Source organism: Meriones unguiculatus, chromosome X (assembly GCF_030254825.1).
Source record: "Meriones unguiculatus strain TT.TT164.6M chromosome X, Bangor_MerUng_6.1, whole genome shotgun sequence".
Classification (NCBI taxonomy): domain Eukaryota; kingdom Metazoa; phylum Chordata; class Mammalia; order Rodentia; family Muridae; genus Meriones; species Meriones unguiculatus.
The window spans coordinates 100,659,943-100,678,698 of record NC_083369.1 but is presented as its reverse complement, the minus strand read 5'-3'; the positions used below and the strand labels follow the sequence as shown (position 1 = coordinate 100,678,698).

Genomic DNA, 18,756 nt, shown 5'->3' with positions numbered 1-18,756 from the left:
GCAGAACTGAAGTAATAAACATCTTGAGAAGGTTAGTTGCTCACTTTCTTGAATCTAGTATATGACCAATTAGAGAGATTAATCATGCCAGCCAACTCGAGAGTTTGGCAAGGATTAACAAATAACCTTTATAATCAACAAAAAGTAAAGAGCAGACCTTGGTTCAGAATAATGATTAAATCTCCATGGCAATACCAAGATTAACTATCTCTATGTGAAGAAAAGATTTCAAAACTGTAAAAGGTGATAGAAATCAGAATAATCACAAAGGGAGTAAAAATTGCTCCAGGAGACAAGTGCTCCTTTCTTGAAGAAATTCACAGAGGTTTCTATAAAAGTAGTAGTTTTACTCTCTAGAATATTAATTGGCAATGGTATAAACAAGCAAACAGGAGAACGTTGGAAATGCCAGAAATAACCCATAAAATCCATAATCCATCCATCTGACCAAATAATTATTATATTATTTGGATATCTGTGATTAGCAGGCTAGGCTGTGTTGCTAGATCCGCTGTTTACTGTGTGAACTTAAGCAGAGTTTCACATCTCATTGTGCCTCATTTTCTTCATCTGTGTCATGGGAGTAATAATAGGCCCTATTTCATAAGGTTGTTGTAAGCCTTGAATAAGTTAGTGTGTATCTAGAACAGTCCTTTTTCAGTATAAATACTTAAGAAATATCGGTTGCTGTTTTAATAACTATCACTTTCATCATCATCATGATAATCATCAACACTGTTGTTTTATTGTCATGATTCTTAAATAGACAGTACCTTTAAATTTTTAGACCCTGTATAGAAGCTACAGGGCTAGAAAGGTTACATTTTCCATTTTCTAATTCTGTTTGGGTTAGAAAAAATTTTTGAAATGTCAGCACAGGAGAGGGTTTATAGGTATTATCATTTTCAATTTTAATGTAGCCCTTAAGAAAATGGTAAATCTAATTCTAGTTGATGCAGAAGATCTAAGTAAAGTACATTATTGTTTAATCTCTCATCAAAATATAGGAAGAGGTGGATATTTGCAAAATGTTATGTTGTCCCAAGTGGATTAGTTTACCTCAGAAACAGAATTACCTCTCTCTGTACACACACATATATATAAATACCCAGCCAAAACAATTTTCTTTGTAATTGCTGCTCCTTTCACCTTGCCTCTTTTAGTTGGCTACATATCTCATCCAAACAGGATAATTACAGTAATTCATGGTTGGATTAGATTTTCTGTGTATAGATCTGATGGAGAAAAAATTTCAAATAGATGCTGGGCTACAGGCTTTATGAAGTAAAATTATTGGTAAGGCTTATTTTATTTCTTATTTTTTTGTGAATTTAAAAAAAAAAAAAAGCCTGCAAGTTATCACTTTGAGCACCGAAGGGTTTTGGTGGCAGTCTAATGAGAATGAAAGGTGATGTGCTGGGGTGGTGGGGACCAGGGAGATGGTCATATTATCAGAAACCCAAGTTTGAAAGCCTACCAGTATCCTTTACTGACACTTAACTCTTTTACTCCAGTATCAGTTTGAATTTCTTGTTTCCCTTTTTGTAAGCAAGTTTACTTCTTTTGGTTGAGACAAAGCCTACATCAATTCATAAATAACTGCTATATGATATATTAGGCAAACTGGTGAGGGGGTTTTCTAGTGTGTAAAATGGAGCAACCTCCAGTCTTCTCTGGCATCATCATGAATTCTCATGCATATCGAATAAGACAGGATTGTTAAAGGGTTTATAAACCTTAAAACACTGTATACTTCCAAGTGATTATTTTCATTCCAGAATATAGGCAAAATATGTACCTATGTTGACCTTGTTTCATCTTCCTCTTCAGTCCCTGCTTTATAGTTCAATACATGAACACTACTTCCATCTACTTGTAATGAAAACATGACGAGAGTCTTATATGGTCTTATTTCTATTATATACATGAATCCACTTCTTTAAACTCTACTTCTTTAAAAAGACCTGTAATGTATTTCTTTGTTTCAGTGACTCCTCTCTGCTTTACAAAGGGAGAGTTAGCTAATAAATTTACTCATGACAATATCATTTACTGAGCTCCTATTATATCTAGATAAGGAGACACAGAAAGAAGGCTCAAATGCTTACTTTAGAGAAGTTAGTGCTTAGTAGAAATGGCAAAGAAATAAAAAAAATGTATTTAATGAGCGTCATAGTCACTATTATATACAGGGGAGTTTGGAAAGAGAGAGTGAACTGGGATTTGCCTATGGGCTTTTGGGAAAACATTCATAGAACACACAATGCCCCAAAATATATGTGCGGTCTTTTCTGGGTGGGAGAGAATAGAATTTTCAAGAATACTGCAGCTACAATGCCCAAGGATTGGAGAGATATGCTTTAGGGAAAGGAAATAATCTGGTTTATCTGCAAGATAATGTATCAGAGAAGGAAGATTAGGAAGCAAGCATAACAGGAAAGCTAGGGCCAGTTAATGCAGGACTATACATGATGGAGAGCCACTCAAGACTTGTTAATGAAACACTTGGTCAGATTTGAAGGGAAGATTTGAAACTCTTTGATCAGTGGCAAGAGAGGAGGCAGGACAGGCCCTTAGGAGGTTCTGATAAAATTCAGGAAATTACAGGGATGTCTTAACAGTAGGAATTTTGAAGAGATATTAAGAAGATGAAATATGAAGTCCCTAGCTACTCCTTGATTACAAGGTAGAACATTCAGACTAATTTTGTCTGGCTTAAGATAGTTGATGCATCCTGAAAGGAGTAGGATACAAAAGACACCCAATTACCGCTGTAGTGAAATAACTTCAGTTTTGGCTTTGCTTAGTTTAAGGCCCCTTGGGACATTTGGGTAGAAGTATCCATATATGGCACTCAGAGGAGCCATGGAAACTAATGAAAAAGTGGAGAATTTTTGAGTTGTTATCATATAATTGTAGTTCTTCCTGAATTATTAATATGGCTGTGTCTTTATCAAAAATTGAGTCACAAAAAAGTTCTTTTCTTTTTGAGGCTTGTTTTTGACATCTCAACCTCTCTTTTTCTTTTGTATGTTCAAGTGCAATTTTGTCCCTCTGTTTTATAACAATGATTACAATTTATAGCTGAATATTTATATTATCATATGACATGATTAAACTGCAATTTCCATATAAAGAAGAAATTCTGACTATATCTCTCCTAAATATCTACAACTCAGCCTGACTCATGGGAGATGGCTAATGAATAGACACCTGAAATCAAGAGAACTAATTCCTACAAATAAAGAGTGAGGGTGAAAATTAGAAATTACATGATACAATCATAGAGGACTTGGATTATTAATTAGAGGCAAAAGGAATATATAAAAGAGACAGTCATCCAATGCAGCCACTCCTGATGTGTTCTGATAGACTAAAAGTTCAGAAAGAAGGAGAGGAGGACCTCCCTTATCAGTGGACTTGGGGAAGGGCATTCTTGAAGAAGGGGGAGGGAGGGTGAGACTGGGAGGGGAGGAGGGAGGGGCTTATGGGGGGATACAAAGTGAATAAACTGTAATTAATAAAAGTTAAATAAAATTAAAAAAAAACAATGTGGAAGCCTAAAAAAAGAGAGAGAGAGAGAGACAGTCATCAAATTCAGATATAGGGAAAAATAATATGATGCAACATCAGAGAAACCAGTAAAAGAATTCATAGTCAGCAACAATTATATCATTTATAATAACATATATATGAGATTTGTTTTTACTTTTTAAAAACTGTTTTGTGTTTTGAGATTATAATGTAATTATATGATTTTTTTTTCCTTCTCTCTCCCCCCTCCAAACCCTCCAAGATGTGCTCCCTTGCTGTATTTCAATTTCAAAGACTCATTCTCTTTAAATACATACATATAATACACATATATGTATATATGCATCCTTCTATATCCCTCTTCTTCCATAAGAGTCCCTGTGCTCTATCCAAAGTCTCTTGTTTCTTAAGAAAGGCATAGTCACTGCAGTATACATGGTAATGTAATTTTATTTTTAATTGAAAATTAAAGGTTTATTTATTATGTATACAATGTGTGTTTGCATGTACAACTGCATGCCAGAAGAGGGTATGCCAGATTTCATTTTAGACGGTTGTGAGCCACCATGAGGTTGCTGGGAATTGAACTCATGACCTCCAGAAGAGCAGCCAGTGCTCTTAACCTCTGAGCCATCTCTCCAGCCCCCCCCCCCCCACATCATCTTTTTGAAGAGATTATTGCTACTAAATCCTGTGCGGATGGTAGTCACAAATTGGTAACAAGATTCTACTTGAGTATCACTGCTGGCAATATAAGCTGAATTGAAATCTGTGAGAAATGCAATGGGCTTACAAGCAAGAGAAAAGAGATATCACAAATGTATATGACAATGTCCACATAACAAATCAGTTTTTCATGATCTTTAGAATTTTTCCTGATCATAATCATAATCAACATTTCAGAGAAATACATTACTAGAGAAGGCTACAATATAAGCTCAGCTTTCTACCAGGTGCTTCAAGCATGATAATATAAAAACCCAAATTTCCCCATGCTCTTTCAGTTGAGAGTAAGACATGTGACCTGGGAAAAAGATCCCAGTTAATTTGAATCAAGAAGTAAGATTCCTTAGTTTCTTAGCTTTCTCATTCTCCAAATATCATCTGTCCTGAGTTGTTTTTTTCTGAAGCTGAACACATTTCCTGCTCACTTACCCAGTTTTCACTGTGCTTTTTTTTCTTGTTTGTTTTTTGTTTTCTGGCTGGGAAGGATCACCCATCACATTGGACATTGAATACTGTTGTTACAATATTTGTGCTTCTTATGATTACATTTTAATTACTTTTGAACTTCCATTTAACCTTCACTTCATGCCAGGAACAGTCATGGATGAGGCATAAGGGATCTTAAGTCAGGACGTGTGAATTCAAATCCTGGCTTTATCACTTTTGAACTGAACAAACTAGTTACACTATCTTTGCTTTTATTTCTTCATTTGGAAAATGGGGTGAACCCTTAAGTTCTTGTACACATTATGTGAGCAAATAAAGTATTTAGAATAGTAACTGGGGTAAAGTTGATACCCAGTAGATTATAGGTATTAGTACCTTAGCATCCCTCTGGTACTTCGCAAAGAATACTAAGCAAATCTTGGATGAAAATATAAATGAAAGAGTGAACAAATGATTCAGGTCAAAAATTTTAACCTCTAGCGCCCCTACTCTCTTCTCTAAAATGAAATTTAAGGTGAGCATGTGAGCCTTGGTTTTGAAAGCTTGTTTTAAAATTGCAAGAAAACTAACCAAATAAATTCAGTCAGTTGATTGTACTTTTTGCTGTTTGTCAGAAGGGAAAAGGAAAAGCAAATTAGTGAAAATGGATATTGAAGAAACCCCTGATTGCAAAAGGATAGTGATGGGCTTCCAACCATGGAAGTAAATAGTCTGTGTATAATATTTTTTTCTCTCTTTTGGCTGAACTCAAGCTTCCTGTAGCTGAAAGCAGATGGCACAAAAAAGCTTACACTGTGGAAAGCCAGTTTTCCCTGTATTAAAAGAACTGAGAGAGTTGGGAGCACTTTAATTTCTTGTCTTTGCTAAGTGGTGATGGAGATAAAGGCTAGGAGATTTCCTCTGGGTCCCATTGCATTGAAAAGCCCTAGATTACCAGAGACAGACTCCATCCTAGCATCAAACTATTTCCTGGCCTGGGGATCCCTACAATGACATTAACCAGTAGTTTGTAATAACTGAATTTCCATGAGAAAGTTAGTAATGTTTTATTTAAACATCACTGTAGGAAGTTATTGTAATAAGTACTATGAACTATGCTTATAGTCTGCCTGTGTTGTTTTCATTTTTATTTGATAATTCACTTTTATCAAGCCAAGGATGAAACACAACTCAAATGAGAACATGGTATATCTTTTCCACTTACTAAAGCCAAGGCAGAGCCATATCCAGCCACTACTTCAGCAACTCAAATTCCATACCCAGTGCCAAGGAGGAAAGCCTTGTACACATATATCTTATTGGCTGAGAATTCCTAGCTTAAATACTGGCACTGCCACTGGGAAACTTGCCAAAAAAACACTGACACAACACTTAGTTTCGCTAGACTTCTCTTTCTTCACCAGCAAAATTGCAATCATGGTAATACATACACTATAGTTTGTTTTCTTCAAAGAACACCACTTATCTTTATCCATGGCAGCTACTGGGTTTTAGCATATGTGAGACCTTGGGTAAGTTTTTAATGCACAGTGGAGAGTTATTATCATATAGAGCATATACACAGTTCTCATTCAGCCATAGATTCATCTCTCACATTTTCCTTAAATTCCAGTGAATTCAGCATGCCATGCTCTGCAAGAATACTGGTCTGGTGTTGCGAAGTACTGAGGAAGTACTAAAGAATCTTCCCATTTCCTCTGATCTTTCCCTTAAAAAATAAAAATTCTTGATAGAAAACTAGTGGCCACATTGCTATTGGCAAGTAGGAAATCAAACAATGTTTTTATGCTATTTTTGAGCCTTGTCCCTTATGCTAAATATTAGTACACATTTGGTAATTTACAAATATTTTATTGTTTTCTCATCATGAGTTTAGGTCACCTTCTACAAGTTATCTTATTTAATGAAGTAGCTTAGATCCAGAAAAATTAGATTGTCTTCTTTTTCTTCAAATCCTCCCAACATTTTACTACAACTTTTCATTTGTATAACCTAGCTCATTTGGGCCAGAAATGAATCCACTGTTGTGTCTATTTTGCCATATATTATACACTTCTTTTTTAAATTATACTTTATTTACTTCGTATCCCCCCTCTAGTTCCCTCCCTCCTCCCCTCCCAATCCATTCCTTCCTCCCTCTTCTCCACACACTCTCCTTCCCAAGTCCACTGGTGGTGGTGGGGTTTCTTTTTCTTCCTTCTGATCCTAGTTAATTAGGTCTCATCAGGAGCATTATCTTCCTCTGTCGTCTGGTAAGGCTGCTCCCCCATCAGGGGGAGGTGATCAAAGAGCAGGACAATCAGATTATGTCAGAAGCAGTCCCCGTTCCCATTACTATGGAACCCACTTGGACACTGAACTGCCATAGGCTACATCTGTGCAGGGGTTCTAGGTTATCTCCATGAATAGTCCTTGGTTAGAGTATGAGTCTCAGGAAAGGCCCCTGTGCTCAAATTTTTGGTTCTGTTGCTCTCTTTGGGGACTTCCTGTCCTCTCCAGATCTTACTATTATTTCCCACTTCTTTCATAAGATTCCCTGCATTCTGCCCAAAGTTTGGCCATAAGTTTCAACATCTGCTTTGATAGTCTGCAGGGCAGAGCCTTTCAGAGGCCCTCTGTGGCAGGTTCCTAACTTGTTTCCTGTTTTCCCCTTCTTCTGATGTCCATCCTCTTTGCCTTTCTGAGTGGGGATTGAGCATTTTAGCCAGAGTCCTTCCTCTTGATTAGTTTCTTTAGGTGTACAGATTTTAGTAGGTTTATCCTATATTGTATGTCTATATGAGTGAGTATATACCGTCTGTGTCTTTCTGCTTCTGGGATAGCTCACTCAGGATGATCCTTTCCAGATCCCACCATTTACCTGCAAATTTCATGATTTCCTTGTTTTTCATTGCTGAGTAATATACATTTCTAATTTCATGATACATCAAATTTTCATTGGGGGAAAAGTCACCTTTATATTTGCTAGTGACAAATAAGTTCAGGCAGAAGCATCTGTTCTTTTATGATCTTCCAATACTGTTGAATGGAATACTGAATCAAACTCACTTTAGAGAATCTGACAGTACTTAAGCAAACTTGGGATAGGAATAAACTCATTGTATCTACAAAATGCTTTTCAAAGTTTGGACAAGACAAAATTTTAAGAAGAAAATTAGTGTGACTGCCTTCACTCACATGCTATAATTTCATCCAGTATGATTTCTTAAGGACAAGGTTGCTCATTGCTCCAAACCCTATCACGCTTTGTCATTTTCCCTTCTCAGACCACTTAATTCTTAGTTAAAGGTCAAAGATAGCTTTTGTGAAGGAAACTAACTCACACATTTACCTCAATGGAAGAAAATTCTACTATATCACAAAATTTTCCATAGAAGGAAAATCAGTTGTCAATTATACTATTTGACAATCCTTACTGGAAAGAATGCTGACCTCCTAGAAAACATAAATCATCACATACTGACACTTAAATTTACTCCCTTATGGTTTCTCCTTATGATCAAGGAGGAACCTTCACCCCAGAAATCTGCTACCACCCTTCAGATTCTCTTGATTAAATGACCAAGTAGTTAACTAGAGGCTCTAAACCTTCAGCTTTGCAGCTGTCATGGCTAACTAAATGGTAAAGTGCTGGATTCATAGCTATGATTATGACCATCAGGATTTTTATTGTCTTAATGTTCATAAATTATGACAGAACAATGAAAGTTTTATTCCAGTTATATGATTTTTCTTCTTAAAGGATCAGAATTAATCAGTGTTTTCTCAATTGATTTTAAATACAAATTGGAGGTGGCTTGAGTAAATTCTATTCTCTAAATAGTAAGAGAATGATCTCAAAGAAAGGACATAATGAAAACCAAGTCACCTTCCTAGTTCAGTGTAGAGGTTCCCATGGCTTTTCATTCTGAATGCAAATCAAGACAGCCAAATGATTTCAGTAAAAATTAGTTCTGGGCCTTTTGTTTCTGAAGCAGAACTCCTCCAAGTGATCAGATGAGGAAAAACTCTTTGGTAGCTAATAAATGTCAGGTCATATGATAGAATACAATTGTTACTCTTTTTGTCCCTGAATTTTCAGTATGACATTGACAAAATCTCCTTAAATTGCATTTTTCTTCCTGTTTGGAGTAAAGTGGTAAGGACCTATTCTAACAGCTTTTCTCTAATCTCTTCATTTGTATTTCTATCCAGTTGTTTTTTTTGGGAAATCTTTTAGACATAATTACAGAGACCATACAATATGCTACTTGCTGTTCTGTGGTTTAACTACCCCCATGTCTTATTCAGTGAATGAGGAGGTACTAGTGTTACTTGATCCTGATGTTCTTGAATCTGACCCCCTTCCCTGTCTTAGAGCTCACTTCTTGACCTATAACTGGATATGGAGAGGTTTTGATGAACTGTTAGAAGAGAAATAGCATCAGAGGGAGAGATGAAGAGCATGAGAGAGAACTGGCAAGTGGCTGTGATCATGTTTATCTTTACAAAGGAAGGTTGTTTGAAACCTCTCATTTTCAGAATTGCAGAAAGACAGCCAATTTCTTCCTGCTCAAAAGGTTCTGAAACTGTTCCTGATTAGGCTGTCTCAACTCTCTCGTTTTTGCTCATCACAGGCACATCTGTTTGGAAATCTGTCTCATTCCTGGAGAAGACTCTGGAGAGAAGGTCCCCTTAGTTTCTCCCAGCTCATCAGAGGTCTGCCACAAAGACTGGCAGAGAAAAATCAGCATTGTATGTTCTGATAACTCCCATAAATCTTGGAAAACAGTGCTACAAACCTGGTTCTAAAGTGAATTCACAAAGAGGCAGAGCTAGAGGGCTTAGGAATTCTTCTTTGGGATTCACATGATATTTTATATTTTTGTGAGGTGGGAAGGGGAAAGAAAAGTGGCATGTCCTAGAAGAGAAGGCACTTGGAGGAGCAGGGTTGTCCACAAAATGAAGCTAAGACTCCCGGTGCTAAAAAGCCTTTTAAGGAGCAGCTTACCCAGGCATTTTCAAACATTCTGTTTTTAGTAGTTGAAATTTTATGTTTATTTTTAAAAGAAATCACACAATGAGCCACAGTGCACAGAAAAGATGAAAGTAGAAGTGCTATGTTTAAAACATTGTCAAGGGAACTTATTTTATGGTCATGTACTTTTAAGGAGTTGAAGAATACAACTTGACAGTTACTGATATTGACTAAGATACTCCTTATAATGGGAAGAATGGCATATGCCCCAAAGTAACATGGCTAGTTAGTATACAGGAAAAAAAATAGAACAAACAAGCAAACAAAAAAAAAATAATACAAAACATGTCTCTTGACTAGCAGGATGCCAGGGTAGAATTCTTCAGGAATGGAAATGGAGAAAAGTGCTAAGAATACATGTTTTTCTGAACATGGTCAAGGAATGAGCTTGGTGGGTGCAATAGGGCATGGAAGGTCTGTGGAGAAGAGAGGAAAATAGACCCACACAGCCTAGAAGAGTTCAAACTGAATCTGGAGAGAGTCCAAAAATCTCATAACAGAACTGCTACTGATAAAACAAGCCAGGAGAAAGAGTGCTTTGGAGGCAGGTGTCAAAAGAGAGTTCTTACTCTTCCTCCCACTCAAATGCTATTCTATTTGTCTGAGATGGCAGTGGGGAGGGAAAAAAAATTACAAATAGGCTTGTCTAGGATGGGCTGCAATTCTGTCTTTCATTTTGTCCTCCTGAGATAGATAGGGCTTTGGTATGATTTCTCTTTCAGAATTTGACACTGATATTCACGCTCTTCTTTGAGAGAATGGTGAGAGTTTAGAAATGGGTGTTAAGAGAGAATTAAAAAAAAAAAAAAAACGCCTGCTATATTTATAGTTAAACTAATTGGATAATGTGATCTAGAGGGACACATTTGTTACGTGCATATACATGTGCATATGTGTGTGTGTGTCTGAGTGAGTATTAGTGTGTGTCTCTGTCTGCCATATGTTGAGGAGAGTGCCCACAGAGGCCAAAAGACTGTGTTGGACCTCCACAAGGAGTCTGACAGGAGTGCCTGGAAACAAACTTAGGTCCTCTGCAATAACAGCAAATGCTCTTCCCCACTGAGGCATCCATCTCTCCTCAATGTTTTTTTTGTTTTGTTTTTTTATGCCCTAGATTGAACTGATTGTTTGATCCCAGACATCTTAGAGTAGGACAGAGGAGAATGCATCATATATAGGCAAAGAGAACACAGAAAGTTAGAGACATCATATTCCAGTCTCATCAATATCACAGCAGATATTTCCTCATGGAAATGAAAGGACAAGGTGGTGGATATAAAGAAGTAAAAGTAACTTTGGGAGGCAACAAGGAATATTTATTCTATTATTGTTTATTCTATTTATTCTAGTCTTATTTATTCTATTCTTCCCTTGTTTGGAAATTAGCAAGATTAATGGGGGAATGCTTGAGCAATGTATACATACCAGTTAGCAGGAAGAAGTTCTGGTTTTCACAGTAGGATGCCTATACACAATGATGTACTGTTTATTTCAAACACTTAGAAGAAGCAATTTTGCAAATTTTCATGATAAATAATATTGGAGCAGATATTTCTAAACTGGTTGAAACATTATACAGTGTATAAATGTATTAAGACATTGTGATACTTCAGTCTGAAATTTAATTTTGCAATAGGTAAAACTAAAGTATATAGGAATAACCGAGAAGAAACCGATTAGAACAGTAAAGGTATTTATTTGCAAATACCTTTGGACTCAAGTTGTCAGCTTTGGCCTAATGAACCCATGTCCTTGTGTCATAGAGTTCAATTCTCAGTCCAAACAAACAAACAATAACAACAACAACCAAAACTCCAAACAAACAAACTTGGTGGTAGATAAGGACTAGAAGGGGAGCAGATGATGTCTGTATGTTTGTACTTTGTAGTGATAACTGGCCCTCTTGGTTATATATGTTGAAGTCTTCCATCATCTGTTCACTGGCAATATGCAGTACAGACAGGCCAATAAATCTATAGGCACTCCAAAAATATTTCAGTGATTTTGAGCAAATGGCAATAGTTCTCCTGGAGAAAAGAAATTTAAGAAAGCCCCTTTCATTTCCTTGTAATATTTCCTAAATCTTTCCAAAGCCTATCCCTTTCATAAGTAAAAACTTTGTCCTTATTTAGCTTTTTTCATATACTGGATCAGGATCCCAAAAGAGATATGAGTTGAAATACAGGGGTTAATTCCAAAAAGCTGGCTTTGGTCAAGGTTTCTTAGGATCTAGCTTTTGTTGGCTTTACTTTCTTTGTAGTTCTGGAAATTTAGCTAATTGCTTTTTCTCAGCTGAGACACCTCTTCTTCCTCTTGGAATCAATACCAACCACTCATTCATCAATTACTTTCAATGGATTTTTACTGGTGTAGACTCTCTGACGAGGTTTGAGCCAGGCTTATAGTGAACAAGAGGAGTACCAACTCTGGAGGCATTCCAGGCAGAGTAAGAACAAAACAGGAGTCTTCACTCCCATGAATTAGTCTGATGTGTTTTTTGCCTTCTTGGAGCCTTGGGGATAAGTTGAGCTTTGGTTTTGCGTTTAAGTGAATTCTGAAAAGCGCTGGGAAGGAGGAGGGAGTCCAGTGTAGAAAATGGAGAGCATCCTTCCTATTAGGAGCTTTCTATTTCGCCTCAGAGATCAAATAAAGCAGTAAAACTACCAGAGTCTAAAGGTACAGAGGTGGATTAACTATTGATATCTTTCCTGCATTAACAAGGACTAAAGAAAGAACGTGTGAATACAAATAAGCCAGCAAAAGGCCAAGCTAATTCCAGTATTGGGAGGGGGGAATAGATGAACCTTCATGGGTTTGAGGAGCAGGTAAAAGAGCCAGCAGGAAATGAGAGATGGGACAGAGCTGAACTGATGATCTGGGCTGTGCTTTTTCAGTATTACCTGTGGTCCATGCCCAGGCTCCCAAAAGGCCAAATGAAGGGGCAATGAGGAAAACCGGGATTTGGCCAGCTCACATTGGCACTAAATGAAAAGTCAGCAAAAACCACTGGGTGGCAGCGTGGTGTACAGGAGCCGCTCTGCAGTGCCTACTGCTGCCACTGTGGTAGGGGCTGAGCCGGTCTGTGTGCCCTGGTCTCCTCCTCTCCTGAAGGGCTACAAGTGTTGCCTTGCAAAATGCCTCCGCAGGTCTCTTGTGGGATGTGGGCTATGACTGAGCCAGGTGCAGGAGTTAGCGAACTTCTTGAGGCCGGTGCTAACTCTGTGTCCCACTTCAAGCCACACCCTCTCCCTTTACCTCACAGCCTCAAAGCCCTGCAAATCTCAGCTTCTGCAAGGAAACTATCTCATCTCAGTGCCTCCTCCATCACAGATCCTCTTGTTAGTAAAAGGAACTAGAGGGGGCTTTGGGCAATGGGGCAGTGTCTTGATCCCCCTACAGGTGTTAGCAGAAGCAGGGACTTTGCATTTGGGGGTGGGGCGGTTGGGGGCGCAGGGAGGGCGGGAGCCAGTAGCTGAGTTCCGGGAGGGAGGGGCCGCCGAGGTAGGGAGGGGGCGCCGCCAGGCTGTCGCGCTCTTCTGGAGGGTGCCTGCAGCGACCGAATTCCTGTGCTGCGACTGTGCCGCGCCCAGAGCAGCAGCCACCACAGCGACGATGCCAGGCCATTACCTGTTTGATCCCTGCGGGAAAGCTGGCACAGGCCAACTTTTGCCGATTGTCAGGCCTCGAAGTTGCAAGGACTAGTGGAAGCGCCGGAGGGGCAAGGGAGAGGGCGCGCTCCCCCGTGCGCTGCCTCCTCCCTCCTCGCGCCCGCCGCCCGCGCCCGCGGCCTCTCTCCCTCCCGCGCGCTCTCCCTCCTCCTGCCTCCATCCTCCGGCCCCCTCCACGCTGCATAGGGCGGGGGGGTGCGGCGAAACTCCGACCTGAGCCGCTTGGACTTGCACGGTGTCCTCGGGGCTCAGGGGCCGAGCGCAAGCAGTCACAAGCGCAGCTCTCTGCTCCTGCCAGTCTCGCCTGCGATCCCGGCCCGGGGCTGTGGCGTCGGTTCGGACCAAGGCAGCCAGAACCCGCACGGGAACCGGACCACTGTCAGAGGAGCTCGGACGGCATGCTGAGCCCCCTCCTCGACTGAAGCCAGAGTGCCCAGAAGACCCGGCCAAGCAAGCGCAGGCTAAGGAGACCCAGGTGGCGAAGGCGCTAGCCCGTGGCAGCGCAGCAGCGGAGGAGCAAGAGGAGCCAAAGGGAGAGAGGGAACCCCAAAGAAGTGGTGGTGGTGGGCGTCGTGGCCATGGCGGCGGCTATCGCCAGCTCTCTCATCCGGCAAAAGAGACAAGCCCGCGAGCGCGAGAAATCCAACGCCTGCAAGTGTGTCAGCAGCCCCAGCAAAGGCAAGACCAGCTGCGACAAAAACAAGTTAAATGTCTTTTCCCGGGTCAAACTCTTTGGCTCCAAGAAGAGGCGCAGAAGGAGACCAGGTCGGAAAGGGGCTTTCACCTTTATCTTTTCCCCTCTTTTACTGTGGAGGGGGTTGGGGGTGGCATGAAAGCGTTGGTGAGTTTGGAGCCCAGCTTGCGCAAATGAGGCCCCCTAGCCGGAGTGCGTGAGTGGGAAGGCGATTGCTTTTTTGCCTCCGTAACAGTTAACAGGCTTGCTGCATTGCAACTGCCCTGGGACAGGCACAGAGCTCAGGGGCACAGCTTACCCTGGAGGTGTGCCCTCAGCATCAGACATGTCACATGCATGTATGGGTGTGCATGCCCCTGGGCTCAGGGAAGGCGTAACCCAGACAGTTGTGTGGTATGGAAATTCCAAGAGAGGAGAAGATCTGACACCGTTCGTTGCCCACCACTCCGGGAAAACCCAGGGAATCCCTGTCTCGCTTTCATTTTTACCTTCCAGACCCTTCCCCTTCAGGCTCCACTACCTAGGAAAACGGGTTTTCCGCTGTTTAGGCATTCCATTTCTTTTTGGGACAGACATGACTTGTGGGGCAGCTTTGAAGCATTTGCCTGGAGGTGGGGGGGAGGCAATAATTCTAGAATCTTGCATCAAAGATCTTAGTGATCTCTTCAGACTAGAACTGATTACTTGATATTAAATGCAAGAGGAAAAGGGGGACTTACATCATCTTCAGGTTGTGGGATCTTTTGAACCATTTCAGTGCAGAGTGGCAGAACATTCCTATGACAGAGAGCCTTAGGTGTCAGGTTGCATCAAGGTAGACCTTCCAGGAGATCATTCAGCTTATTTACCATTCGTAACCAAAAGAAACGTTCGCACCATTTTCTTACCTTTTACTTGACAGGTATTACAACAAACCAGACTTATTCGTGGATCAGTTATTTCTTTTTTCTGTTCTGCACACCCTGGAATGGAAAAGCAGGCATACGTCTTGTCTTCAGTTTGCACAAAAGTTTGCAATGCATTAGCTGTGGATTAGGCTTGTTTTAAAGAGCGGTTACAACGTGTGATTATGTGACATCAATAAATATTATTTCAGCGCAGGTGTCTTTATTCAATAAAAGCAAATAAATTAAATGCTTGATTAATTTACTGCAATTCATAACTGAAGATCATTTTAATCAAGAACTTACGGTTTGAGTAATCATGTTTTGATATTAAATTTAAAAATAAGTCTAATTTTATTTTATTTCCTCCTCATTAACAAAAAATGTTCTTTTCACATTCATATTTCCTAAGAAAAAATAATCTAATAGGGATGGAGATGGCTTTTTTTTCTACAGTCTTTTCATTGTCTTGTATGGACGTCTCAGTTTTCTAGATAAGGTCTGTTGATGAGATTCCACATTAGATATATAGCCTTCTTACAGTGGTGGGGATTATTCATACAAGTTGTGCTAATTCTTAACCTTTGCTGTTGGGTTTTGGCACCTGGTTGGTATTTATTTTTGTATTTATTTTTTCTTCCACATGAAAAGTAACACATTGTTAAGAAGGCAAACTATGCCATTTGCCAGCCCATTCAGAATGTTTAATGAGGTGGAGTGCGGCTAAGCCAAAGGACCAGCTATCAGAAATAGTGGGCTTTGTCAAAAGCTTTACTGCATTACCAGGGTAGTCCAACAGAAATTAAACGTTTCTTCGGATATTCTAAGGTTTTTTCTGAAACTTCTTATTTGTTTGTGTGTTCATTTTTTCCAGAAGACTCTTTCAAATTGTAATTTGATTTTTTTTCCCCTACTAAAACTTGTAGGTTAAAGGAGAATTTTGAATCTTTATTCTCTTCCACTACATCTGCCCAGTATATCAATTGACCCAAACTATTGTTTTGTTTTGTTTTTTTTTTGCAGAGCCTCAGCTTAAGGGTATAGTTACCAAACTATACAGCCGACAAGGCTACCACTTGCAACTGCAGGCAGATGGAACCATTGATGGCACCAAAGACGAGGACAGCACTTATAGTAAGTGACTGCCAAATAAATAGTATGGACTGGCATGTTGTTGAATTTGGGATCTATTTATTTATTTTTAATTCAAACAAGCTTTTCCAAAATCCTTAACTGAATGCAAAACATGATCATGTGACATAACCCTGTTTACACAGTCTCACCTACAGGAAGTTGAACATGGAAACATCTAAAATATAAAGTAGAGCAAATAATGTTGACACCATCTGAAGGATGATCCAAATGTCATCTCCATGGTAATCTAGATAGATTTATGGCTGTCCTTTGGATTTTATTACTTTTTCCCCCAGAAAAATTTCTCACCCACACAGTGATCCTGAAATAGCATGCTATCTCACTCTTAAAAATGAACCTCATCCCAAGAGGCAAGAGTGGTTTCCTACCATGATAATTCATTGCTACAAGCTTTTGCCCCTGCCACATTATACTAGTAACTCTGAGACTAATTGCTATTTTAACATTGAGTTCCTTACATGAGTCTGCAAAGGGATTTCTTTTAAACCAAATTGAAGACCATAAAGGTGAATGAAGAGGGTCATGCTAATTACTGAAGCCCTATGATCTGAAGGTGTTGTTTTTTTTACATAACTTTTGTCTATAAATATTTATTTAGAACAATTAAAACAAATACACAAAATGTTCCATTTTCAATATTAATAATTGCTGTTTTCTTGCAGCACTTATTCATTTATTTCTGAGGACTAAAATTCTTGGTTCTCATAATTCATTTTCTTTTTCCCCAAATTTGGATGCATTTCTCTCAGATTTGTTGGTTCCTAGAAATATTCCTCTTGTTGGCTGAGCAAACAGCCGCAGAAAGTAGGTCTGGCTGCTAAGGAGTTCTCTGTAGTTTGTTCTTTTGGAACTGCATAACTGTAGGCAGTAAAGCCAAAGATAAGTGTCCCAGTATTAAGGATTAAAGAATTTCACACCTTTTAAGAATGTTTCCTGGACTGAGGGTTGAAATATTGCCTCAAGAGAAAGTTACCTTTAATTCCCCTTGAAGAAAGTTCTCTTGGTTCGTAGGATGAAGGCCCTGTATAATAAATGTCTCTTCAATGTTTTGCCAAATGTTATGTTGCAGTGATGATATTAAAGTTTTATAATGAATCCTAGTTACTCTTCCATGCATACCACTTTATTTGAAACAACTACTCAAAAGAAGCAGAGCACTTTACTAGCGTCAAGTAACACACATTAATACATAGTGATCCATAATAAAATGTTCCACCAAATCATGAATACAGATTGCTGCATGGGGAAAGAATTAAGGGATGTAAGCTACTCTCTATTCAACAGTGCCTCAAGAAAATGAGCATTGTTAAATGGAAGTTTATGATGAGCTACCAATTAGGTTTGCCTCCATATACTTTAGATGTCCAGGTTCAAGTAGAGAAAAATATTTGGTTCCAGTGTTTGTATGTATTTTCTCAAAGGGAACAGTTTTGTTTTGTTTTAAATACGTGATTCAGTGGGTGTGTCTTAATAAGAATGATAAGCCAAACTCATGAAGAACACACTGCACATATTCATTTTAGGAGCTACACATATAACACACACAGCTCCATTTCTTACTATGGATCTTTATATTATGGAGTAGGTAATACTCCATTCCTACATATACATAGCTTCTTCTTTGTTTGCCTTATAACTGACATGTCATTTCTGTATGCTAATGACATTTGGAGACCTTTCAAGAACATAGCCAGAAAATAAGAATCCATGTGTAGTCAGATTAAAACATATAGTGGTAAGTCAATCCAAGGTAAGTATTACCGTGACATGCATCATGTAAATGGAAAGTATCACAAAAGAAAAAGCAAGCCAGTGGGGCTTGACTGTCCTGGGTTGAAGAGCAACCAGAAGCCTTAGGGAGCCAAAATCACTTCTTCGTTGATACTGTGCCATGTAATCCAACATAAAACGTAGATTCTTGATTAAACTGATCTATCAATTTGCAAGTGTAGCCATTCAAATCTATCTATCCACCCAAAGCCAAGGATTTTTGATATTAATTTTAAGTAATTACTTAAATGAATGGAAGAATACAAGTTTTATTTTTTTCAACTACGAATCATTTCCACAACATGCATTTGCAGTATTATGTTTTTATTTTCTTTTGATCGTGCTTTTTTCATTTAGTTCAGTTTAATTTATTTCATTTTATTTTAACTTTTATGTGGTAAATACAAACATATGATAAAGCAAATAATTTCATGATTTATGTATGTCTATTTCTAAAACCATGTTTGATACTATGCATTTAATGTTACCATCTGTATTTTATTATAATGGTAAATCTCAGTTCAATGAAATTTCCTCATGGACAAGTAACACATTGTAACTTATATATTTTCCCCATAAAAAGGCAAAGATAACAGACATTTCATGGAGTCAGTTTTGTTATATCAGATTTGGTACAATGAGTGGATTTAAAAAAGATAGACTGCCCCTTTTTTTCAATCTTGCAGTGCTTTTGCCAGTTCAGTGTGCCATGATTTGCCAATGTACATTAAAATAGTAACTTTGTTATTAGTCAGTTAGAGAAATTGGCCTTAGTTCAAACAAGTGGCAGCATGGCTTCAGTGTAGAGTTCAACAAGCTTCAAATGCCAATTAGGAAGCATAGCTCAGAGAAAGTGATCCT

At 38.9% G+C, this 18,756-nt stretch overlaps 1 protein-coding gene across 4 annotated transcripts in view; it reads left to right on the top strand.

The window, feature by feature from the left end:
• Positions 1-18,756, top strand: part of Fgf13 (fibroblast growth factor 13) — a 609,985-nt gene that overhangs the window by 506,249 nt on the left and 84,980 nt on the right. For 3 of the 4 annotated variants that reach the window (XM_060374458.1, XM_060374461.1, XM_060374459.1), the window contains one exon: positions 15,994-16,104. In XM_060374458.1, the coding sequence (XP_060230441.1) occupies positions 15,994-16,104 (111 nt within the window). Of the gene's footprint in view, positions 1-13,230; positions 14,158-15,993; positions 16,105-18,756 lie in introns of those variants that run through there. The other variant, XM_060374460.1, reaches the window with a different exon arrangement.